The sequence below is a fragment of the Accipiter gentilis genome, chromosome 5, assembly GCF_929443795.1.
Source record: "Accipiter gentilis chromosome 5, bAccGen1.1, whole genome shotgun sequence".
Classification (NCBI taxonomy): Eukaryota; Metazoa; Chordata; class Aves; order Accipitriformes; family Accipitridae; genus Astur; species Astur gentilis.
Genome location: NC_064884.1, coordinates 24051978 through 24076943, shown reverse-complemented (window position 1 = coordinate 24076943; position 24966 = coordinate 24051978). Strand labels below are relative to the sequence as shown.

Here is a 24966-nt window from a genome sequence, read left to right as displayed (position 1 = left end):
CAGACACTGGAGTAGGATTATTTTTTTTTTAATCCCTCCAGTTCTGATTTTCTGATAGAACTGCACCTGAAAACAGGCAAGTGCCCAGTGAGCCAAGAATTTCCTTGCCAGCCAACCCTCCGGTCATCTCCTCTGCCCCCCCGCCCTGCCCCAATTTACTTCTGAACATTGCCAGGGCAGTGGAAGTTTGACATCAAGTTTCTGTTTTCCCCCAGACATAAGATACCCATAAACTCTCTAGCTAAACTGCAGCTCCTCTGGATTTTCAGTAGAAATTATTTCTCAAAAAAAAAGTATGAGGTTTGTGATTCATCCATTTGCAAACACAGCTCTGCATAAAAAGGATAAAGGGATATTTTGTAAACCATGCACATAGACTAGAAGAGCTCTGAAAACCCAGAAATATTACATGAAGACCACAAGACTAAATGAAAGTAAGAAAAATATTTGAGGGGAGAGGATGAGGTAGGGGAGACAGAAAAGGATCTTTCTATAGCTTGGGCTATACAGAAGGGCAGAGGCAAATACAACAACTGTAGGTTTGAGAAACTGGATATGACTGCGGAGGGTTGTACTGAGTAACACTATGCAACATTGTTCTGGGCAATAAATGGTGGCTGACTGTCACCCAGTACAGATGACTCAAATTTTGGAAATTACTCTTCTATGAATAGCCTTCTGAAGCTGGTCTTCTCTACAGCCAGAAAAACCATCTCTGCTGTTGTTGTCTTACAGCTTTGGGAGGGACAAAACCAGGAGCTTTTCTGCATGTTGTGTTTTGTTCGTAGCCTGAGGATTCAGTAGTCTGAGGGAGTCATTTTTGTTATGAGTCTAGGAGAGTGCTCAGATCCCTGAACTTTTCTTGACTTCCCAGTTACATTCTTGTTTTCTGGGAGGGGTGTTTGCAGAGCAAGGACAAACGTAAGGAGGACTGGAGCAGAGGCAGGATGTGTTAGGAAGGCTTGTTAAAGGATTAAGAAGACCAAAGTAATGGCATCATAATAATATCAAGGAATTGAGATATACAGGCATAATTCAGCTTGGTTATGCACAAGTTGTTATAAGACAAAATATATACCATTCTCAAAAACTTAGACACTTAGCAAGTCAGGTATTTTATTAATTCATATTCAAAATTTCAGGAAGACATAAAGATATTCGCCTTGACAGCATCCTTAAGATTGCAAAGGGTCCAGGAGTGTTGATATTTTAATTACTTTTGGTTCTTAATTACTTTTGTGCCTCCTCATCTCTGCTGTTACAAGCATCACATGGGAAGGTGCTGGTGAAGGAAATGGGCTGTCCCCAATGCACGTTTCTTCAGTAGTGCTTTTCACCACGATTCCTCTGCACCAAAATCATATCTGCAATACTCCTGTGCTATTCTGTTGGGATGTTTCTAGCAAGAGCCCTGCCCCAAGCTGCGTTCTCTGCTTGGATGCAGCAACTCCCAATTCCCAAAGGAATGCAAAGGCAAGACTGATCAAGACTGATTTTTTGAAAGGTGTGTTCAAAATACCACAGCAGGTAAGGAAGATGTAGTAAAATCTTATGTTTATCTGACATGCTGCTCTTTGATGCCAAGGACACCTTGAATATTTTCATCTGGCAACTAAACCTTTTTTTTTTTTTGGAGCCCCAAATTTCAGCTGGCCTTCAGTAGTCATTCCTAAAGGGAGAAAGGAGGAGTTTCCTCAGCTTGGTCCTCGGTCTTTCCTGGTTAGGCTTTGCCATGTAGCTACATAGACGATCTTTTGATGCGGTCCCTAACAAAATCAGCCCAGAAGCATTTAAGGCAGGCAAAAAGTACATTATCAAATGCTTTATCAGGAAACCACTTGTCTGATCAAAACTTCCTGAGCACTAAAGAAAAAAACATATGGGGTTTGTAAATCAAAATGAGAAAGGAGAATGCACATTTAACATGGTTTAACCCAGCCTCTAACACGAGCTCTTTTTAGGAGCTGTTTGTTGTTTTGGCTTTTATGCTTATCCAGGGTTGTAAAATTTTCTGTGGATATGCATTACAGAATACTTCCCACCGTGCCGAGTAGTGCTTAATGACTATTAGTCATTACAGTGCTAATAATACTGATTTGCTTTTTAATAGGTGCCAAAGTAACTTGAGTGTTTACTTTGTTAAAGATGCTGTGGGCAAGGGGATGAATTAGACTTAAGAGGATGGCACAAGACTGGGGCTAGTCTGGGCTGGTGCATGGGTGTCATCTCAGATGAAAACAAGTAGATGACAACTGCACCTCAGAACCATGCTGCTTCTGAGGTAGTGATGGGGAAAGCATTTATTAAAAAAAACCAAACCAAACCAACAAACCCTAACTGTCTGGTTGAAACTCAGGCAACAGCCTAGTGTTAAGAGTTGGAAGCCTGAGATGCTTCTGTGGTGTTCCCACCTAGGCTGCCTTTTCCCTCAAAGAGGGTCAGAGCAACCTGGACCACCTGCACACCAGTCACCCCATTGATGACATTTTTCCACCAGCTGTACGAGCGCAGTTTGGTGATACACAGTGGCGAAAAGGACCAAGACCTACAGCCTAAGATCTGCAGATGCTATCTGGAAAACCCTTGAGGGTGTTTTTAGATCATTAGTCCAGATCAAGATTTGCTGGAAGAATAAACAGGTGACTATGGATGTCTCTTGAACTCGCACTTCACAGAGAAATCTCTGACAAGAGGCTGTGAGCACGTAAACTAGCAATTTGCAGGGAAGTTTGGGGTTGGGCTGTAACCTCTTATCCTACCAAGGATAACAAGAGTATGGTGTTAAAATAATGCAGAAGCTCCTGAAAAATGCTGAGGAGTCAGACTCTGATCTATACTTAGCACTGTGAAATTACAGTACAGCGCCAACAAACCAAAGTTCATTACTTGTAGACCATCTATTTAATGGAAAACTGAGAGTTTGGCTTTGCAATGTCAGGCTTGTAGGAACAGAGCGAGCTGAATGAAGCTAAACAAAAAAGACATTATGATTTAAAGTCCATCAAATGCCACTACTTACTGAAAATGACACATTGTGCAACTAGATTGGAAAGAAGTGGTCAACAACAGCATTGGTATCACATGAGTCTTCTGAGGCTGTGACCACAGATGGATGTATACTGTGACCGCCTTCTCCAGCTTCCACAGAGGGTTTGGGGGAGAGCACTGAATTCACCGCTTCCTCAAGGAACTCTGCTTCAAAAGCGCAACTATTATGGGCCCAGATACGTGAGCTCCAGAGCGTTACGCTGCCAGAACAAATCATTGTCTGCTGGCAATAGCAGTATTGGTATTTTAAAGCAGATCTGTAAAACACTAACAGGGCAAGGGGCCATCAGAAAGCAAATGCTGTTGGTAAGTTTTGCTGGTGAGTGCTAGTAGTGTGTTGTCTGGGAAAGGAAGATGCAGTGTTGGGAACTGGTGTCTTTAAAGGGCTTAGCTTCAGAGATGGGAAGTCTGCCAAGCAGTGGTGGAAGTGTGAGTTCCCTGGGCAGAGCCGCTGGGACCAGTCCCTGAAGAAGAAGATCTTCTCTGTGCCCAGAGAGACCCCCCAATACTGCTCTCTGTGGCCTGTCTTACTTTATCATATAGCCCTTCCTAAAGAAGAAATGGAGATCCTCTCTAATGGAATTGCCCGCCTCCCCGCACCCCCCCCCCCCCCCCCCAAGGGATTGTAATTCCCTGTAGTTTTCCCTGCTGAGCAATTTCTGTATCCAGTTGATCTCAGTACGTTGATTTTCCTCTTATTGGAGGAAGGAAAATGGGGGGGGGGAGCTTCTTTTCCTGCTCTGAGCTAGAGTAGTGTATGAAAACATTACTTGTCTTCAAAATGCTGTATCATAAAGAAATCATGGACTGTGGAAAAATTTTCTCTTTGCAAGGTGCTTCACAGGCCATGTCACCACACAGCATCACCCAAGTCAACTGCTTGAAATCTTGGCACCAGTGTGGGGCATTTAAGGCAAAAACCCCAATCCTTTGCAAAAATTCAGTTTGGGAATGCCTCTGACCTCCGTTGGGAGGGAGGTTTGAGAAGACTGTTTTGTACCTACGTATTCCCATATCCAGCTTGCACAAAAGCCACTTCTCTTCTATTTGCACTGTTAATGGTTTGCTTGTGCAATTGCTGCAGAAGTCTTGTTTGCCCAGCCCCCAGCGCACCCCCAGAGCCGCTGGCTTTGCAAAACAAGCTCTCCTGTTGATTTACAACTTTTGTAGACTGGCCAGCTCTAACCCCCAAGCCTGCAGGAATGGGGATCAGAGCTGTTTTCCTATCTTCATGCCTTTTTATCATAGAAATCTTTTCTCTTTGGTAGTGGGGAAAGGACAGCCCCTGCTTTGGCACTTCTGTAGAGTAGTAAGGGGGGGGGGGGGTGGGGTGTGGGGTGTGTGTGTGTGCTCCCTGTCTTATTGTGCAACCTCTTCCCTGCTTTCCTCCACCCCAACTATGAGGTAACCACACAACCTGACCTGAAGTAAATTCAGGAATCAAGTAATCAGGTTTGATCCTCATATTTAAAAGTAAATGATTTCTTAAATTAGAATAAATATTTAAGAGATTTATTTTTTTTTTAACTTGTCAGCTTTTCATATGAAAGGACTGCAGCTCCTGGAAGTTCAAAGCAAGCTCGGTTACTGGAAGAGGTAGTTTCTTTTTGCCGCAGCCCAGCAATGTTTTGTCAAAATAGGATATTCTATGTATTTTGTTAATATCATGTCTTGTGACTAATACAAAAGGAATTAAAGCCTTGGTTAAAACAAAAGCCAGCAAATAAGCAGTCCCTTCTGCATGATCTTTGTTCTCCCCTCACAGCCACGCAGCTTAGCATGCCTGGAGTCATCTGATGGCTTATAAAGCAAACAAGGACCCAAATTCGTATCACCAGCAGAAAGTGATAAATACAGCTCCACCCAGAAGTCCCCACAAACAGTCTGTGGCTATTGAGCTCAGCTGGTACAGTCACATGTAGAAAAGTTGCTTATGTAAGTAAGGGTTTCAGGCTTCAATCTCATGGGTATATTAACAAACCTGTCATCACCAAAAATTGAAATAACACATATTCATGCTTTGGATTGTTATTGTGTGCTCCAAGCAATGATTCGTTTAGTTTTGTTTGGAAGACTCCAGCTTTGGTGAAGTGAACCCTAATTTGAAAATGTTTGTGCCTATGAAAGTTAGATGGCTGCAAATCCATACAGTAGTGCTCATATGGGAACATCTGACAGCTGCTTTCTCCTGATGTTTAGAAGAAACGTCTGTGATCTGCTGTGGTCTGGACTAGAAATCTCTCCATCATAATTATTGTTTCTTCTGCAACACTTGCATAATGTCTTTGAAAAAATGTCAGTGATTCATAAAATAATATGTACTGATGACACTGTATCCTCAACATGGCTGTGTTATAATAAGAATGCAGAAGTATAAATAATTCTATCAGAGTAACTCTTAAATGAGCAAACTGAGCATGGGAGAATATTTCACCAGATAAGACATTCTCATACAGTCATAAACCATCCATGCAGACACCTCTCTACACAGCCAGCTACTGGGAAGGTGAATGGTGGTGTTGCAAAGTGATGACAAGACTCCCTCATACAAATATGGGGCACGGCTATATAACAAACCTGAAAAAAAAAAAGTAATTTCTTGTCAAAACTATAATGAACTAGGCTAATTTAAAAGTTTTAAAACCATGATTTTGGGTCCACTCATTTGGCAAGCACTGTATTAGGGAGTGGTTAGGGCAGTAAACTGAAGAGCAGAAGCAGTGTAGGGAAAAAGGGGAGAGATGGGGGAAAAATGGTAACTCCTGCCCAGGAAAGTGATGGTGAATATTTGGGATTTGGATGGGAGAGCAATCTTTCTACCCAGCTCAGATGCTGGAACATGTGCCGAACGGGACATGTACAGCAGCCCAAACGTGCTTCAAATTGTATTACATCCATTAAAATATCTTACAATGACAACTTGTCATTAAACATCAGAATTTAGCTTTTCCGTGAAGATTTTTTATTTAAAATCTATGTCCTGCTATCTGCTGCCTGTGTAAAGGCCAGAACGGCTACTGTGACTCTGATGTCTGTTCACCATGAAACATTGCCCAGAAATTTCTACACGCAATTCACAGCTCCAGGTTGAGCTGGCACATACCTGCATAGAGGACCATGGGTCCTGCCTTGAAGCCTGCAGGGCCTGAGTACCCACCATGTCTTTTGGGAAGCTGGTCAGGCATTTATGGTTACCATTTAACTTTTCCATACAGTTGTCCTTCTTGCTTTGAAGTTGAACAGCTTTTGCTTTCAGTGATACAGTTGGATGATATCTTTATTTACAGATTACCTTTTTTACTGTAATTTTATCCATAGGTATTTACAGACATGAGTTGATCATGTCCTACCTTTGACTCAGACCTAAGAAATGGTAGGAGATTTCTGAGGCCTTCAGTAAGTCTTTCAGTAATTTTCTGTATATTTTCAGTTTCTTAACTGTCTTTTCAGTGTGTGGATCCTGGCATAAGGGACAGAGCACAGCAGTGCTTGCCGCCTTCCCTGGAGGCACAGCCAGTTCTTCTCTCTCTTGTCATTTCACACTGGGTGTTTCTTACTCAGTAGATTATTTAGCAAGAAGCCTCAGTCTCTTTCAGCATCACTGCTTCCAGGGTACTTTTTCTATCACGTATCTGTGACTTTATATTTTTCTACACTTGATGTTATGGTTTTGCTATTTTTTTATTCCTTCTTCAAGTCTGCTTTGTGTACCCTGAAGTTAGTGATCCATTACTGACATCACTAATGTCAAGAGGTAATGTCATTTGTTAATTTTAAGGATTTCAATTTCATTGCTTTTTTGTCATATTCCTTTCACTTTCATAGTAACAGTGCTTGTCATTCTAGGTTTGAAACTTGTCAAAAGCATCTACGACCATGACAAACAACTCAACAAATCCAGGAGAAAAATCCAGACATTTTAACAGTGACCATGTTGAACACCATCTTTTGGCAATCCTAGGGTAAACTTACCTTGAAATCAGCAGGCAAGAATCTCATTCCTCAACCTGTGTACACTTTATTTGCATACACTTTATTTATAAACTCCACATTTTGACAAAACTTTCTTCTTTGCTTAAATACAACCCATCTTGTTTGTGTGTAAGTGTTTGGAGGGGGGGTGTTATATACACAGGAGCAAAATGTATTGCATCAGTTCTAAGTAAAAAAACTCAGCTCAGCAGAGTGCTTGAAAGTTTTAAAGATGGGGTTTTTTTTTTCCACCAAGGAATGTTTTTCTTCTCAAAAGCAAGGTTACTTCTCCTGTTTGCATTGGGAATTTACCACTGACTTCAGTGGAAACAGGATTGGGTTCAATAGTTTGCTGTGTTGAAAAGTTCTGGAAACTTTTATGTGATGGAGTAACTGCAAGCTAATCTTCATAATTTGTTGGGAAGACAGATGCTACAGTTGTCGTCCCAGGGATGTAGTACATTTGGCACCCTCTTTCTGCTACATTTTTGTTTCATGTGTGTATTTATAACTTTGACTGGCTATGCAGGCTGTTTGCACAGAGGGTAGGGCATGGGGATACTCTCCGCTTGTGCAGAACAACACATCCCTCCAAGGCACCCAGTCCCACCTCCTGCTCTCCTTCTGTTTTGTGTTTGTTCTGCTAATTTTGACATTATAAATAAGAGAGGGAAATTAAACCCAGAGGTAAGTTATGCTCTCTGAACCCATCCGTCCAGTTAGGAAAAAAAGTAGAGATCATTCATTTAGATTTAGGAAACTGGATGCCTATCGAGCTTTGTGAAGGCTGCACAGGAGGCATGGTCTTCAGCTTCTTGCAAAAGTCATACAGGCTGAAAACCTATACCTCCCAGTTGGTTTCTGAACTGTATCCAGACAGAGAACAAGGCAGTGAGGGGTAGGGACTGGGAAGCACCTTCCTTCCTTCCAAGAGCAGCTGTATTGGCTTCCACACAGTCAAATAAATACATAAGGTGCAGAACAGCAGTTAGGGCTTAAATCGCTGCTCCCAAGATTAGCCACCTAACAGAGCTTTCTAATGGGAAGAATGGCGATGGATCGGAGTCGATTCTATCCAAAGGGAGAAGGAGAGAGGAGAAGAGAAAAAAATCTGTGCTGATGGACATTGTGAAGGGGAGGCTAGACAGACATCTCCTAGGTCTGACACAGGTAAAAGGTCATCCTGCCCCAGAGTCAGGGTTTGGCTTAGGCGGTCTCAGGAAGTTAATTCTCACCTGGGAAGTGCATTACTTTGATAAAGACTTTCTTTTTTATTTTAGCCAGTCTGTCTTAAGGGGGGGGGGGGGGGGGGGGAGAGGAAGTCATCAGGTCTATTCTCAATCTGACAATTATTTGACAACTTGCATTATTTTTTTTTTTTTTGTAAAAGAGAGATTAATATTAAATCATTATTAACCCATTAGCATATACTCTGTCTCTCAGAAATTTAGTATTGTGTGGAGATAGTAACAGACAATATTTAATTAACCAATAAAATCTATGATAGCTTTCTACAATCTTGTTATAACCAGTAAAAAAATGAGTTTAATAACCATGGTTTTCCAGATTTCTACTTGTGTTTGAAATTAAAAGGATATAGCAGAAAAAAAGCAGTTTGACTCCATTTTTTTCACCGTTGTCATTGTGGTGAAAGTCCACCTGGCACTGGTTGTTATTCTTCCTGGGGCCGGCTGGCTTCCTGCACTCTGCCTCTACTTCAAATAAATGGATTTATCTGGCCATGTGAGAGGCAGAGTATAGGAGGTGCTTTGTAGATGAACAAATATTAGAAAAGAGGAATTATTTTATAGTGTTTAATCCAGCTAGGTGTTTTGTGTAATCATCTTTGGGATGGAATTTTTAATGGGACTATGAGACACCAATTTAGAGGTGTACCATAAACCTCCCCAAACCAGAAGCCTCTGATTCCTCATTTGTTTTGGAAAATTAATGTATGCAACTCTAAATTTTGGGGTTTTTTTAAAATTTTGCAGCTATGGTTTGTGTGCATTTAAAGTTAGAGTGATTTCTCTCTAAAATATATGCTGTTTTCATACTCATTATATATAATGATTTTCTCATTAATTCAGGCCTACACGTTACAACTGTAAGACCTGTACATAAACTAGATGTGGCAGGTTTTAGAGCTGCGTGGAATACCCAGGTTTAGCAGACGGTAGCGAGTTCTGGGAAATAAGAGATGCACTTTGCCTCCTGGTGCTACCCTGTTGAGGATGCTCCTAGGTGTTGACAGGAGCTGGGGAGCTAAGGGCAAAGAGATGATGCCTCTCTATTGTTCCTTAATGAGTCAATTAATTATGAAGATTTAGCCTGATCACGGGTAGTGACCTAACACCTAATTTACCCATGCTGGCGTGTTGTGGCATTGAGGCATTCTCGCTAGAGAGCAGCCCAGCAAGAGCTGTCTGTTCTGTCCATTTGCAGGCAACAGGATATCCCAGAGACATAAACTGGTTTGTTTCAGCCTGTTTCTAGTGTATCCTGTGCTCTGTGGCACACTTTGGGTTAGATGCCTGCTGGCCGTTCTCTTATGCAATTTAGCTTACACACAGCAGATTAATGAACATTGATTATACATTAGTAATTAATGCAAAGTCTTTTATAAACTACCTAGCCAACGGCAACACCATCTTGCTAACAGAGGGCAACAAGAAGTCTGTTCTCACCAGTGAAAATGAAATTAAGCACCTTTTATTTGCCCTTTTAATTTAATGATTTCTATCCCCCATTGGAATGACCTCCATAAATCCAGATTTTGACATCAACATGATGCAAAAGGGTTGGAGAAGTCGTTTGCAGATCCAGCTGGAAGCTTGTTACAGTGGGAGAATACCTAGGCAGAATAAGCCCACCTTCACTGACAATCCTGTTTGTGTTCATTGGAGATGGGGGACCGAGAGCAGGAAGGTTTGTGGGTTGAACTTGACATTGTCTCCAAAATGCTGAGCCAGCAGGATGGGCTCCTAGGGAACATTACTACCAGCACAAGTAAGAGGAGATGGAAAACGCTTCTGTCTTGTTCCAAGGCCAAGACTGCTTCAAGAAGAGGAAGGTGGAAATGTTCCACCTGTGCCTCTGCCAGCGCCAAACATTCCCTTGGGCACACACGATGATCTGGCTGCTCTTAAACATTCGTTTAAAGTATTTGACTTAGAGAAAAAAAAAAATCAAAATCAAGTTGGGAACAACTGTTTTGTCTTAACCTACTCAATTAAGGCGGGAGAACAGAGCATTGTGCTTATTTTATCGATGTTTATTGAAGCTGCACTTACGAGAACAGCAGCATGGCCACATAAATAGATCAGAAGTTGTGTATTTGCCATTCCTATGCACTCCTGTGTTTTTCTAAAAAGCTATCCAAGGCATTGACTAGGTCTGAGAGGGGAAGTATCTGGCTCCATTGTGTCTTCTGAAAATGGAAGCCCTCTGAAAGCGAGACGTAAGTGAAAGTGGCAATACAATCTGTCCAGCATTTCAGTATATATTTTTTCTGGAATTCACTCTATTACTTCACCTTTTGGCCTTTAAAGTCCCCCGCTTATCCTTTTTCCACCCCATTTCCCAAATACTTGAAAATTATTTTTACATTGTAGTAAAGTGGAAAGTGCCTACAATTTAATTGATCAGTGTAAACAGAGTAACAGCATGAAAGCTTTTATAAGTCTTTTTAATTCTCTTTTTATACATTTTATGTACTTGGTTTGCATTTTTCTTTTCTTTTGCTGGGGGTAGAAGGTTTTTTTGCTTTCAGATTGGCATACTGGGGACATAAAAATTCTCCTTATGAAGTAACATATATTAATCACTGGAGCTGGAAGCAATGTTTGGGACCAGTGAGTACAGAGATGGACCATTTCTACCTTTCCGTTCTTGAAGCAGCCTGACCTTGGCTCGAGTTAGGATAGTTTTGGAGCACTCCTGTGCTCCCTACAACCTATGTTTTAAATTCTCTGTTAATCTCAAACCAGTATAAATGAAGACTAGGATGCTTTCAGCTATTCTTATGATGAGTTTGCACTCATGTCGGTTGATGTTTTAAATGACTTGCCCGAGGACAGAAAAGTAAAATCAATGTTAGAAAAAAATTATTTTCCTGATCCTGTGCTCGGGGCACTAGCAGAATGATTTAGCTTTCTTTTCCAGACTGGCAGGCTGGTTTCTGCAGATGTTGCCAAATTTCCAAATACCTTGACTCAAGTTCATAAAAACTTCTTACTTCTCTTGGGAGAGAAAATTGGAGGGCAAGAGTTTTATTAGACCAGTTGGAAAAGCCGACAGGCTTTACAGCAAAGAGTCTCTCATTTCTCTTGGTTGTGGTTGTTGTCTTTTCCCTTCTTTTATGAGTACCTCCGCGAAAGGAGGCACTTAGCTGAAGTCAGTTGCGCAGTGTAATGCCGGGAGTTCATTCACAGCAAATGCCACAAGGGGATACCTCAGCCATGGCATTTCTACATGGTCGTATCTCCTCAGGTGTGGGGAAGAATTCATTCCCTTTTGTTTGAATTTAACCCAATCTCGGGGTTTTTTTTACTTTTCACTGAGTGTATCTGTTCTGGCGCTGATGTTCCCTGAAGAGGAACACCTTTTAACATATGTACCTTTAAGTACCATTTTAAAATGGTTACTTATGCTTTATATATCTTTACTAAGTTACTACACGTGCAATTAAAAGTGTACCTGTCTCTCCATCTGTCTGTCACACACAGGGCATACACAGTTTAAATGCTTTTTGCATAGGTTTCATAGCAGATTATTTTTTTACAGTAATTGCTGTGTACTGTTCTCCACAGCATTACTCACAGGTACTTGGTGCCATGCTTGTATGTAATGCATTTGCATGCGTATCTTGCAGGACCAGAGAAAGTCCTTACGCAGACAGTGTCAAATGTTTCTATACTAATTAGACGAGGGATGTCTGGTGCAGGAGTGTTTTTTAGGTAAGTTAATTGGTGTGTTCGAGGGAGACAGTCATGTTGTTGCTCTGGATGAAACCCGGTGTCACTCTTGGCTCCAAGTGATTTTTAAGGTTTCTTTCTTACACAGCTTAATTAGCTCACTAGCTGAGGGCCAGCTTTCTTCTGGACAGTCAGGGGTTGTTGTTTCAGCTGTGCTGTGTTCTTTCTTTCCTTACAGTTTTGGGAATTGATGGGTGGAGTGTCTCCTACAGCAAAGTGCACTGGTTTGTATCAAAAGATGTCTATGTTTTTAGTAAGTTTTTAATGCTTCATAGATCTTGTGCTTTTTTTCTCAGGTATTTGTGATATGAACAAGAAGGTGCCATTTTTCAGTCAGTACTTTAATATATGAACCATGCTGTGCAATGGTGCGAGGGAGCAATTGGCAAGATCATCTTAAGTAACGGCAGTAAGAGATTTTAAAAAGAAAACCACTTGCTGAATCTTTCTGTACTTGGTTAGGCGACTGCCTTCCTCGAGAAGAGAAGCAGCGGGATTGAGTTCAGGTGGTAATCTGATGTCGCCCTGTGCTTCTGCCAGCAGCATCACTTCTAGGCCAAGGCTCAGATTTAGACTGTGTTTTCTTCATATGTTTGGTCTCTTAACGATGCAAAAAAATTTTGGTGAAGTCACCAAAGTCTCTTAATGCGAGTTTTGGGAATTGTACCACTCTGCCCACAAAGTGCCTCTTCTAACTCTACTAGGAAAGTTTTATTACATGAGTATTGTTCTTGGGATTATAAATAGCAGCAAGTTGAAAAAGGTTGGTTTTGTCACAGTATTTGTAGATGAACTGTGCAACTCTGCAAAGCTGTTCGGATGGTTTGTTTTAATGGAAAAATATCTGCTGGAGGTTGGAAAGCAATACGGCTGCTATTCCTGCACTTCTACTAGTCTAAACGTCACCAGCGTGACAGGGTGAGCAGTGCTGAGTGCAGTGCCATCGCTGGAGGACAGGTTACCAGCACCCCCAGATTTTGGTAAAGGGTCACAAGGGCTTTGGGAATAAGGGCATCAGAGCTGCTGAGAAGCAGCAGACTGACCCTCGAGCTGTGTGGAGGGAAGATCGCTCAATCCCACAGGAGATTTCAAGAACTCAAGTATTGTTTCCATTCCAGCTCTCAGCCTCCAAAATGTCATTTTTCCCTGCAAAAGCAAAAACAGCCCGGGAGCAATCTGGGGTTAGCTCTAGAGCTGCGGAATGGGAAGCCCTGGCCACAGGCTCTGCTGACACGGGACACTCGCACGCCGGGCTGTGCAGGGGCTGTCCACCCTCCAAGGCCCCTGCAGCTCCCCAGAAACACGGGGCTGTTTCCCGTGAGTGTTACCGCTTTACCAGACCCACTACAACCAACCTCTGGCTTGTCTGAGATACTGCAGTTTGTCCAAGTCACCAGATGATCCTGCTGCTTTGGCTTTTGGCTGAATGACTGGAATGATCTCAGCTGACCCCAAGTTTGAGTTCATTGGAGCCTGTTTGTCAGTTTTCTGTCTGTGCCTGTTTGCTGTAAGAGGAGCAGGGAGTTAGCTGGAGGTGCGGGAGCCAGAGGTCGGGCTTTCATACGGGGAGATGCACAGCTCTTACTGACAACAGCCTCTGCGGTGCACATCTCCTCCCTCCAGCTCTGCTTCCCTCATGGCACCCGCATCCAGGCTGGCTGTGGAACCCTATTTCTTCCTGCTGTGCTGGATGGGATATTCCATCATCTTTCCCTAGGTAACAATATCCCCTGTTGTATACAGGCTTCTAAAACGTTGTCAGCACCATCCTTACCAAACTGAGACACGATGGAGTACTTTAAAGTGAGTATTTTCCATTATTCTGTACAAACGCTTATAACAATGCATGCTATAGGAAGCGCCAGTTAGACGTTGGTGACCACTGTTGTGGTTGAAAGGCAGCAATTCTCCCACCAGATGTGTAATTCAAGTGCTCTTTCTGAGAGCAAAGTTGTTGTATGAGCTTGTCATGTCCACATGATTGAAACTTTATCTCAGGGTTTCTGTTGTGTCAGAACATAATATACGGTCTTATAAAAAAATTAAGAAAAAAACCTAATTTTAAGAAACATTCCTCATTCCTTCTTTGTCCCTGCCCGCAGAAAACATAAACGTGTTCTTTTGTAACTGTCCTAAGGACCCCCTCTTTAACAGACAGTTATACAAAGGGTGCATCCCCCCCAGTTGAGTGCTGAGGTCACACCTTTGGCCTCGAGAGGTATCGCGCACTTGCAATTTCTCCTTAAATTAATCCGCGTCCACTTGTAGGTGTTAGCAATTTTTTAGAAGAGAATCTAAACACTCAGCATCTCACCATTTTCTATTTTGTCAGTCATCTGAGTTTGTACCTTTGAAGTTACTGCTGTAATTGGAAGAAAGGTCACACCAACCTATTCCCTTTAAAAATTATTTTCTTTCCACCAGTATCTAATTATTGTTTTTCTCTGACTTCTTATGAAGTTTTAGGTGAAAGTAATTTTTGGTGCTTAGCATTTTTTAAGCATTTTCTTTTCTAGAAGTTGTTTTGTAGTTTGATGTATTGCTCACATCACAGTAGGTGGTGATATTCTGGAAGTCCCAGTGATACTTGTGAGCTATTTTCACGCAAAAGCCTGGAAAGGAAGCATTCCTAACTTCCCTTATGTACTAGTTTGATTGGTTTTCATAGAATTAATGTTTGGTTTCTGTCGAGTGCCAGGTTCTCTCTCTTTTGTTTAAACATGGACAAAACACAATTCAAACAGCGTAACTTCATTTTAAAACTGATTTCGTATTGCTTGGAGCTTTCAAGCGCCCCTGTGACTTCTCGTGGACCATGACTTTCCCGTTTTGGGTGCCGTCCTCTTTTTTCCTTTCCATCCAGATTCGCAGGGGGCCGGGGAACGTTCCTCCAAGCCCATCTTTCGGATCTTTACTTTCCTACCGCCGTGGCGGTGGGGTTGGCGGTGGGTGCAGCTGCTGCCGCCGCCGGGGCGTCGGGGCCGGCGTGGCCAGGCCGGCCGAGCCACGGTGGCACCGGGGACGGGGGGCGTCGAGGGACGCGGGTGGGGTTTTGAGCTGTGCTTTTGGAGACGTCTCGGTGCAAATCGCTCTGGGGGGTTCTCGTTTGCCACTCGCCGAGCGAAAGTAACCCTCCCGAGGGGGGATCGCCCGCTTAGCCATCCCTCCGCGGCACCGCGCTCTCGCACTGAGCGAAGAAGCGGCTGAGAGCTGGGAAGCGCTCCTTTGCCTCCGGGCTTCCTCCCGCCGACTCCTTCCCCTGGAGTAAAAGCTCCCGCGGGGCCGGCGGTCCCCGTCGATCAGCGGGGCAGCCCCGTCCGCCGCCTCCTCTCCGCTCCCCCCGTCAGGAGGAGGATTTTTCGCTCGTCAACGCCAGCCCCGAGCGCCTCTCCGGGCAGCCCCCGCGGGCGCCCGGCAGCCGCGGCGAGCGCACGGCAGGTGCCGCCGGCGCGGCGCGGCGCGGCGCGGCGCGGCGCGGCGCGGCGCGGCGCGGCGCGGCGCGGGGCTCGGCCCGGCCCGGCCCCGACGGGCGGCGCGGGGGACCCGGGGCGGGGGGGCGGCAGCCAGCGGCGGGCCGGGGCGGGGAGCGAACAAAGCGGCTGCCGAGGGCGCGCTGCCCCGACGGGGCCGGCCGGCACGGTGCCGCCCGCAGCGGGGGCGGGGTGACCGGGGCACCCGGCCCCCCTTCTCCGCGCACACACACACGCACGCACACACACACACACACACACACAGGCGCGCACACGCGAGACGGACGCACACGGGCACAGGCAGAGACACCGGCGGCCGCCGGTGCGCGGCGGGAGGATGCGGCGGCTGCGCCCCGGGGCGCTGGTGCTGGCCGGGCTGCTGTGGGCCGCCGCCGCCGCCGCCGCCGCCGGGCCGCCGCCGCGGAGCTACCCGCACAGCGCGGTGCTGGACGGCGCGGCCGCTTACCGCCTGCGCTGGGGCCGCCGCGGCAGCTCCCTCGCCTTCCGCCTGGAGGTGCGCACCCGAGGCTACGTGGGCTTCGGGCTCTCGGCCAGCGGCGGCATGGCCTCGGCCGACATCGTGGTGGGGGGCGTGGAGAGGGGCCAGCCCTACCTGCAGGTAAGGCCCGGCTCCTTCCCCTCGCTCGCAAGCCGCCGGCGCCCGCCGGGGGAGAGCGCCGCGGCAGCCCGCTCCCTCCCCGCGTCCGGGACCTCTTTGTCCTTCGCCCTGCCGGGTCTGTCTCGGGACGCCCCTCTTGCCCTGCCCCTCTTTCTCTGGCAGCCTCCTCGCCCCCCATCTGCGCACCTCTTTGCCTCTTCCTTCCAGCTTTGGGGTTACTCCCATCGGCCGGCGTTCCTCTCCCCCCCGACCCCGACCCCGACCCCGACCCCGACCCCGGAGGAGCCCTTCCTTTTCGGTCCGCTCCGTGCCAGCCTTCCCGCTAAACTCGTACGTGGGTTTCGTCAAAGGTGTCGGGTTTCCTTCCTTTTTAAGCAGAAGATGCAACAGCCCTTTTCTCTCTCCTTGGGCACTCTCTCTCTCCTGCCGGCCCTCCGAGCCTGGACCCCAGGAGGAGCGGGGAGGGATGGCAGAGGTGCGGCACTTTTCCCCTCACCCTGCCAACGAGTGGCGGAGCTTGGATGGTGTCCTGGTGCCGCCTGAGCTTCCTCTTTGTAATCCCAGTGGCGGGACGGCACGATCCCACCAGCTTCCCAGCCTGCTGACCTCCTCGTCTGCTGCGGCACAGCCGGTGCTGCTCCCGGCCTTGGTGTTCCCCCTCTCCTCACCCGGAGGCGTTTCGACCCAGATGTTGAGAAGGACTTACAGAGTAACTACTGGGGCTCCTGGTGCTTGGCCTCGTAAAGCAAGCTCAGGGGAGCCCAGCTGTATCGGTGCAATTCTCTAGGTGTGTTTCTGTAATTGTCTAGATACTGCCAGGGCTACGGCTGGGAACAGGAGTGCGGGGCAGAGGCTCCGCTGGTGCTTCCAGTGAAGCATCCCCTCCAAGAGGCACCGGTGGCCGCTGGGGTAGGAGCCGTGAGAAGGGAATTGTCCCACACCTTCGGTCCCCTCTCAGCGACCTGAGATCCAGCCTGGAGGAGTTGCTCTGGGGCTGGGGGGACAGCTTGTCCCACGGGTGAGTGAAAGGGGAATCAGGCTCACCAGGACACCTGGCTGCCCCCAGCTGCCTGAATGAGAACTTTTAGAGAGGCGATTTAAGAGGAGTTAGAGTACGGTCTAGGAGAAGCTGTCTGTCTTGTCTTCGTTGTGTTAGAGCTAGTTGATCTTTGAAGCTGCTGCTTAAATTTTGACAGCTTTTACTTTAAGGATATGGATTTTTGTTAACATTTCACCATAAGAAAACTAGATGCTTAATATGGTCTCCCTACTCTTTGTCAAGATTTTATAAAATCAAAACTTTTCCAGAAGAAGGGATCTTTTATCATAAATATTGCCTTCCCCCCCCCCCCCCCCCAATTAGTTTGCTGTATGAACTTTAGGCAAATATTTGTCTTATCTAAGTTCAGACTAATGATTTTCAGAATATTTTTTTCTCCGTATTTCAAAATGAAGACCATTTTCCCAAAAAGCCTCAGTCTAAATGAAATACTAATGATAAAATAACCCTATTCTGGTCAGCAAACAATGAGCTCTTAGCTCACAGAATGTAAGGCTTTCTGGAGCCTTACACTTCAGAAGATACATCTAGCCATTAAAAGAAACTGAAACCTTGTGCTTGGTTAGTTCGTAGATCCTGTTAGGGTAAAGCAAGCCTTTTAGAAAGGCATCCAAAGCTAGTGTAAAGACATCCAGTGATGGAGAATCCATCGCTTCCCTTCACAGTTTGTGGCAATGGTGAGTCTGTGTTATTCCTGATTTCCAGTATTAGTTTGTCTGGGTTCAGGTTCCAGTTATGTATTTTCTCTACTATATTAAAAACTCTACTTCCCCCGCATCCCACCTCCATAAAGTTATTTATGTGCTGTAATCAAGTCACTCCTCAATTTTCTTTTGCATAAAATAAATAGATTGAGCTTTTTAAGCATCCCACTGCAGAACATTTCCCCCCAACACTCAAAGCACTTCTCTGGCTCTTTTCAGCACCCATCGCTGGTTTTCAGCTTAGTTTTAAAATGGCCCATACAAATTCCATTCTTCTTCTGAAGATTTTATTCACTGGCATCCCATGACAAATACAACTGAGACAGAAGAGAGAAGTCCTGTTACAGAACACCTGATGTTTTTCCTGAAACACTAATTTAGCACATAAACATCTGCTGTGCTAAGTGCTGTGAGTTTTGTTGCACTTTTGAGTAGGTAAGGCACAGAAGAAACACTTCTGTTAAGCTTGGTTGTGACATGAGGTTTTCTCCATCCCCATTCTTTCTTCAGTGCTTAGGCAGAAAGGTTTCTTTTTAAACTGGACTGCGGTCTTTTAAAAAGTTGCTCTGTTAAAATATTTCTGTACTTGCACCAGAAACAAAGACGATGAAGAAACAGAATTTGTCCAAAGGCTTTTTCTGGCCAGTCAGCAGGGATTGCTACAAAATGAATAACTTGTTCTAGAATGCTATTTCAATAATATCTAATTCTTCCCTTTACTGGACACACAAATACAGTTAATATTTTAAAAACACGTTCCGTGTTAAGTGTGTATCATCATCATTTACATTATTTACGTCTGAAAAAGAATTTTTCATAGATAGTACCCTTGAAATTATGTGGTTTTATGCCTAGCTGCACTCTATAAAATATGTACACCCTATAATGAAAGAACTTACTTTTCTTTTTGGTTTTAGAAATATGTTTTTATTCCATGGTCATCAGTCGGAAAATGTGCATCGTGGTCTAAACTCTTAGAAGGGTCATTTTTTGGTTTCTTTGAAAGTTTTGAGGTGCTTGTTAGTGGCCTGATTTTCACAAGATGTTCTGAAACACCTTTATAGCCTTTCAAGTGGGCATAGAAATCACTAGTCTTTTGGGAGAATTCAGCGTTTTTTCCTCCCCTTGAATTCTGTTTCCTCCTTTAAAAATAGAAGGTGTTCTTGGAAGGAAGAGTCCTCTTCTGGGAGCAAACATGTAAGTGTAGTTAGACTACAGCCATCGGTAAAGGTAAAAGCAGATACTCCTTAGTCTGTGGAATGTCCAGGTATCAAGGTAGAGGAAAACTTCCAGATAGTTTTCATCGAAGAGAGAAAACATTTCCTGTGGCATTTATTCTTCATCCTCTCAGAGCAAGTACATGCTACTCCCACCATCAGCCGGCAGTGCTTGCCTTGAAAAAATCTGGTGACTCAAAGTTCTGGATAGCCGAGATTGGGTTTTACTTTCTTAGTTTTTAGGTGTATCCTGAACTTGGGTGTAATGAATTATTTGTTTTGGTTTGCTTTCAGGTGTTTGAGCTGTATTTAAGCTAAAAGGTTGTCTGGCATAAGCAAAGACTAAAATGATTTGAAAGGTTGAGTTTTAGTTCTCTCTAAATACATCAAGGTGAAAAGCGTTACAATGTCATGAGGGAAGAAGAGCAAACCTTCCTGGTGTACCAGACTAGTTTTTTGGAGAGCATTCAAACGATCGGAGAATTATGCATTTACTGTCTTAACGTTTCAGAAGTTCAGTATTTGGAATGGGAACCTAGACATATTTTGGGAGGATGTAGAGGACGTAGCATGAATACATATATATATATACATGCATAGCTTTCCTGTATTGTCGTGAGGGAGGCACCTCTACCAAGCAGAAGGAGAACAAGAGGGAGATCATTGAACAAATTATTCTTGCATGTTACTGAGAGCCCTGTGGTGACAGAATGGCAGATTATGTGTGGTTTGGGTGAGCGTGTTTGAGAACAAGTAGAAGATACCAGTGGGGACTGGTGTTGGAAAGCTGGGAGCTGCCTTTGTCTCTATAGAGAGGGGGTAGCCTTGGAAGGAGAGTTCATACTTAGCAAAATGTTACCTTGAGATATTGCTGTGGTCACTTGTAGCATGTGTTACTCTTTGTAAAAGTTCTTGGGGCAGCCTTAGCTTTTGCGTCTAGTTTTCTTTCTTCCCTTTTTTTTTTTCTTTTTTTTCTTTTTTTTTTCTTCTTTTTTTTTTTTTTTAAAGGCATCTCTTTTGTGCTTATGAATTGACACAGCATGCATTTTTCATGCTAGACCCATGCCTTTTCCTTGGTCTCCACCCCTGTCTGGAATTGGGCATCCCCACCCACAGCACGTAGCTGCTGAGAGCCCCATTTTGGGGAGAGTAATCCTCCTTGATGAATGCCTATTTTGTGCAAGTTATACAAGGGGGTTGCATTGTTAGAATCTTCTGTTGAACTTGCACAAAAATAGTCCCTACTCAGGGTGAATAGGGACTGTGTGTCAATAAAAAGTGCTTTATTATTCATTACAGCCTTGCTTGTTAACTGTCACCCAAGCTAAAGAATATCTGTTATCAAATGTATCCCATAGAGTTAGCTTAATTGCTCATAGGGAAGTACTTGGAAGAGATTTTAAAGGACAGAAAACAGTGAGCATTCTCTGTACTTAACGATATGCTGCTTTTAAGTGCACTCATGCCAACAGCAACAAAAGAAGTGTTTAGAAAACAACTTGAAAGGCACCAAGAGAGAGATGCAAAGTGGGTGCCACACTGACATATCTCAGTTGGTGCTCTGTTGGAGGTATTTCATGCCTTTGGGCATTGGGGCAAAGTCTCCAGATGACTAATGAGTCCCTCTTGGCTTCGATGTGGGGCATAAAGAGACACTCCAGTGTACATCTCCACTGGCTGGGGGCTTTGTAGTTCCCTTTCAGAGGTACAATAGATAGGACAAGGAAGCAACAGTTGGTGAACAAAAGATGAGAAGAATTCTGTAGCTCTTGTATTTTGCGGGCTTTGGGGGGCTGTCTTGCAAGGTTTTTTTGTTCTTTATGGTATTTTTTTTTTGGCATTTTTAGCGTTGCCCTTTGGATTTTGGGAACACCAAGAAAATGAAATTTTCTTACAGCTCCCCAAAAATAAGTACGTGGGGCAGGATGGAAATTTAGCCACCATGAGTGATGCAAAGGCTTAAAATAATGGGGGAAGGATTTAATTCTTAATATACATAGAAACAAGTATCTTAGAAATAGGAGAGGGAAGGGGCAAGATTTTCTAAGGCACCTACAGAAATTTTGGGAAGAAGTATCACTAATAGTTGTGCTTGAAAATCCCTTAAGTGTTTTTAAAAATTCCTCATAATTGAAGTAATTAAAGTAATTAAAACAAGAAAACTTGTACTGGTTAAATGTGGCTCCTGTGTAAGGAATTTTCCTTGTGATAAAGTACAGTTGTGAGATTGGATCATACAGTGTCTCCTACTTACAGGTTTTCTTTCCCTTAAAACATATTGCTACGTGTTTTGTCTAGTCTGTTTGTGTTAGGACAGCCTTTAATCTAGCTTTATAGCTTGTGATATAACTGGAATATAACCTCTTAAATCAACATTTATTCTTGATGTAAAGACTCGGATAGGTCCTCGGGACTCTGCTGCAAAGTCAAATTATCCACGCCAATAAGCAATGTCATATTTCAACTTCTAACCACTTGTGCTTCTTACACCTTTGTGTGGTAAGTTAGAGAGCTCTCCACATTTCAGTGTTTTTCATTTGTGCGTGGAGAAAGCAATATTTTTGTATCTCCCAGGAATGCCACAGAAACCAAGGGGTGTTACTGCTGGCTGTAGGCTACTGGGAAGCCGCCCCAGGCAGCATTTAACTAGATACAAGAAATACACTGAAGTGTATTCAATTGACTTACAGTTTGAATGAGGAAAGACATGTCTCTAAGTAAGTAATTGCGTTTCATGTGTAAAAAATTGCACACCCTCTTTTTGCAGAGATAATATATGTACATGTACACACACATAGATGCATTATCTGTTTCTGTAAATACACAAGTGGAAAATGTATGTCTTTTTTTGTGTATATGTGTATGTCTGCATTTAAAATGCAGGCACACCCACAGTTATGTGTTAGAGATAAAAATCTTCTGTCCTTGTCAAAGTTAGTAGTACACCTGACGTAAATAATCCATGTTTGCTCCAGTGTAATTCAGCCAGATTAATTGGGCTTGTACCAGGAATTGTGCGCAGCTTCTCAGAACTGCCGGTGTGAGTGAGATCCAGGCTTCCTAGCAAGGACTGAATCACTTCATGCTAATCTGCTGCATAGGTAAAAAAAAAAAAAAAAAAAAAAAAAAATTTAAAAAAAAAATCAGTACATTAATTACAGACTGCTTATAGGGCAGCAACTGAATTTATCTATCCCAGTTACTTTAGGACCTTCTTGCAACTGCTTGATTGCTGTTGCTGTACCCTTTCTGTGGATATCGTTTCATTTGGGGCCAATCCCAAGATTGGATCAGTCAACTGGAATGCTCTCAAGGTGTTCTTATACAGAGAAGTGATGCTTTCAGACTCCTGCTTCATGTTAGTTTTTTGTGGGTGGGCTCTGCTTTTCCCTAAGAGCATAGTAAGATCTTTGCCTGAAACTCAAGCTGCAGTTTATTTGAGGATGCAAAGAAGTTTGGTTTGCTTATTTGTAAACTCATGCTTTGTTTGCTTCTTGCCAAATACAGTGTAAAACCAGCTTCTCTTTGGTGGCAACATCCAGTGTGTGCTGGAACCATGAGCAGCAGGATTCCATCTAAATTGAATGCAACAATAAAAAAGAGAAATGTTAACCACAGTTATTTTTTTGGAAACCCGGAAAGGCATAGCTTGGTGCTTATTTCAAACAAACGTTTTGGTCAGTTCTTTTGCGTACTGTAGCAATTTATCCATCCTATTTATGCTCAGATAGATCCTCTCCTGCGCCAACTTTCTTCTTGCTTACAGCTTCCCGATTCCTTTGCCAAACTTGTCTTTAGTCCTGGTCTTAGACATCAGTTTGGGTAGTTTGGGGATGTTCAAAACTGCATGGGTTGGCTACAGACCATAGGTGAAGACTAGCTGCAAGACAGCTTGTTTTTCCCTCATTTCCCATTCCTGGCTTGCCGCTTTACTTGCTTGTAAGTGTTAAATCGCTGCTGAAAAATGGCAGCGATCTCCCAGTTAGAGAAGGGCAGCATGTATAAATCAGGGCGGCAGAGCTGCTCGCAAGCTGAGCCTGCAAGGCGATTGCTGGATGGGGCCGCAGTTTGCGAGTTATTTTATGCTGCCTGAGGTTGAAAGGTGCTGCAGATAATTTAGAATGGGAAATGGATATCATAAACAAAACAATCTGGTACATTGTAAAGATCTGGGGAGGGAGTCCCATAAACACCTGCTCAAATCTGCAATGACAGCTGGTGGTACTTTTGGGGTTAGGCTTCCCTCTGCAGCTGTGCTTACATTCTCGAAGGAGAAACCAGCCTCTTTTCACATCCTTAAGAAATTTTTCTTCCCGACTGCTTGTAGAGCAGCAATCAGAAACCAAATATGCCGCAAAACATTTTTTTTTAAGAAAGAGAGAGGTCAGTGGGATCTGAAAAACAGTATAACATGATTGGCTTCACATCTGGAAAAGAACATAAAATAACTTGTACTGTCAGGAAGATTTTTCATTTTCCATATGTTGTTTCAACTTCTAGGTAATGAGGAAGGAGATACCCAATTATTTGACTGATGGCACAACTTAGTCCAGTTTAAAATGCCATTTTATGCAATATTATCAAAGGGAGGACAGAAAATTTAAATGTTTCACATGTAAACAGTTTACATAAGCAAATTCTGAAATAAAAATAACATATTTGTTATTATGTAGCATGACCAATAACACTTCTGAAACTTTTTAAACACTTACTATTTAAATAACCAAAATAACATATTCATTCTAGAAAAATATAACAGTCTCACCCTTATCTTTTCTTTCTGTAATGCTTGCACTTCTGTAAAGCTGATGTGAAATTTGAAAACTTTATCTTCATTTAATGCGTGGTCTATACTTCTGTGTGTATAAGAAACTGAAGAATCTGGATGCAAGTGCCGAATCAGCCCATAAATCTATATTGTCAGGTTTGAGCTGTGAGTGTTTCAGGAATTCAGGTTTAAGGACTTGATAATTATCGTAGTTCTCTGCTGGGACCCCATGAAATTCAGGGGGACTTGTATCAGTGTAATCTATCCTACAAAAGACGTAGGTTTTCTAGCTAACTGTATGGGCTGAAAAAAACAAATCTGTGTAAAAGAGGTTGCCACATTAGAGCCTTTTCCTACCTGGTAGGAAGGATAAACTGTTCCAATATGAGGCACATTTCAGACCATCTGTGATAGATATCAAAGCACTGTAATTCTGTTGTTGAAAACGTCACACCCCTTTCTCTACAGAATTAAATGAGTGAAACTTCTGAATTTAGATGAGTTCTGTGTTACAGCAGTCTGGCCCTGAGCGAGTTTTGAACCATGTTTAGATACCCTCAGTTCAGCTGAAGCCCAGCTGCCTCATGTCCTCTCTCTGGTCTCTGGTGGATCCAACCTCTGTGCTGTCACTTTTCAAAGGCCTTCAGAGGTACCCAGCTTTCTCCTTTGACCAGACACAAGGACTTCAGTGGAGTGTAGGCTGTCCAAATGTGGTGGTTTTGATCGCATTTGTACCGTGGGAGCAGGACTTTATTCTTATTTTTCTACTCTGAAATGAACCGTAGGAGATATATGAAGATACAGACATATATCTATGTAGATATATCTGCAACTAACTTCTTACTTTTCCAAGATGCTCCTGAAAAGGTTGTGGCATCACAGTTTGTCAGTGTGTCTTCATTCTTGATAACCTCGTTTTGTTCATTATGTTTTGTACACAAACACGTCTTAAAGGTTTTTAAGCTCTGATGAGTACATTGAGCAAAGTCTGTGTAGTTTGACTTAAAATCTTCTCTTTGAACGGAAAGAGATCAGTATGTTTCCTTGGAAATGGGGCCTTATTTTGTTTTAAAACTGGTAAACAAACCGTTTTCATGTGAGAGTTGAGCAATCAAATTCTGAGCTGCTCAGA

At 43.6% G+C, this 24966-nt stretch overlaps 2 protein-coding genes across 2 annotated transcripts in view; one reads left to right on the top strand and one right to left on the bottom strand.

The window, feature by feature from the left end:
* Positions 1-24966, bottom strand: part of RPS12 (ribosomal protein S12) — a 511578-nt gene that overhangs the window by 150190 nt on the left and 336422 nt on the right. The window lies entirely within an intron of this gene.
* The window catches only part of MOXD1 (monooxygenase DBH like 1), a 51112-nt gene continuing 41853 nt past the window's right edge, over positions 15708-24966 (top strand). Inside the window, exon 1 of the mRNA XM_049801485.1 lies at positions 15708-16085. Coding sequence (XP_049657442.1) covers positions 15804-16085 — 282 coding nt within the window. The 5' untranslated portion in view covers positions 15708-15803. The remainder of the gene's footprint in view (positions 16086-24966) is intronic.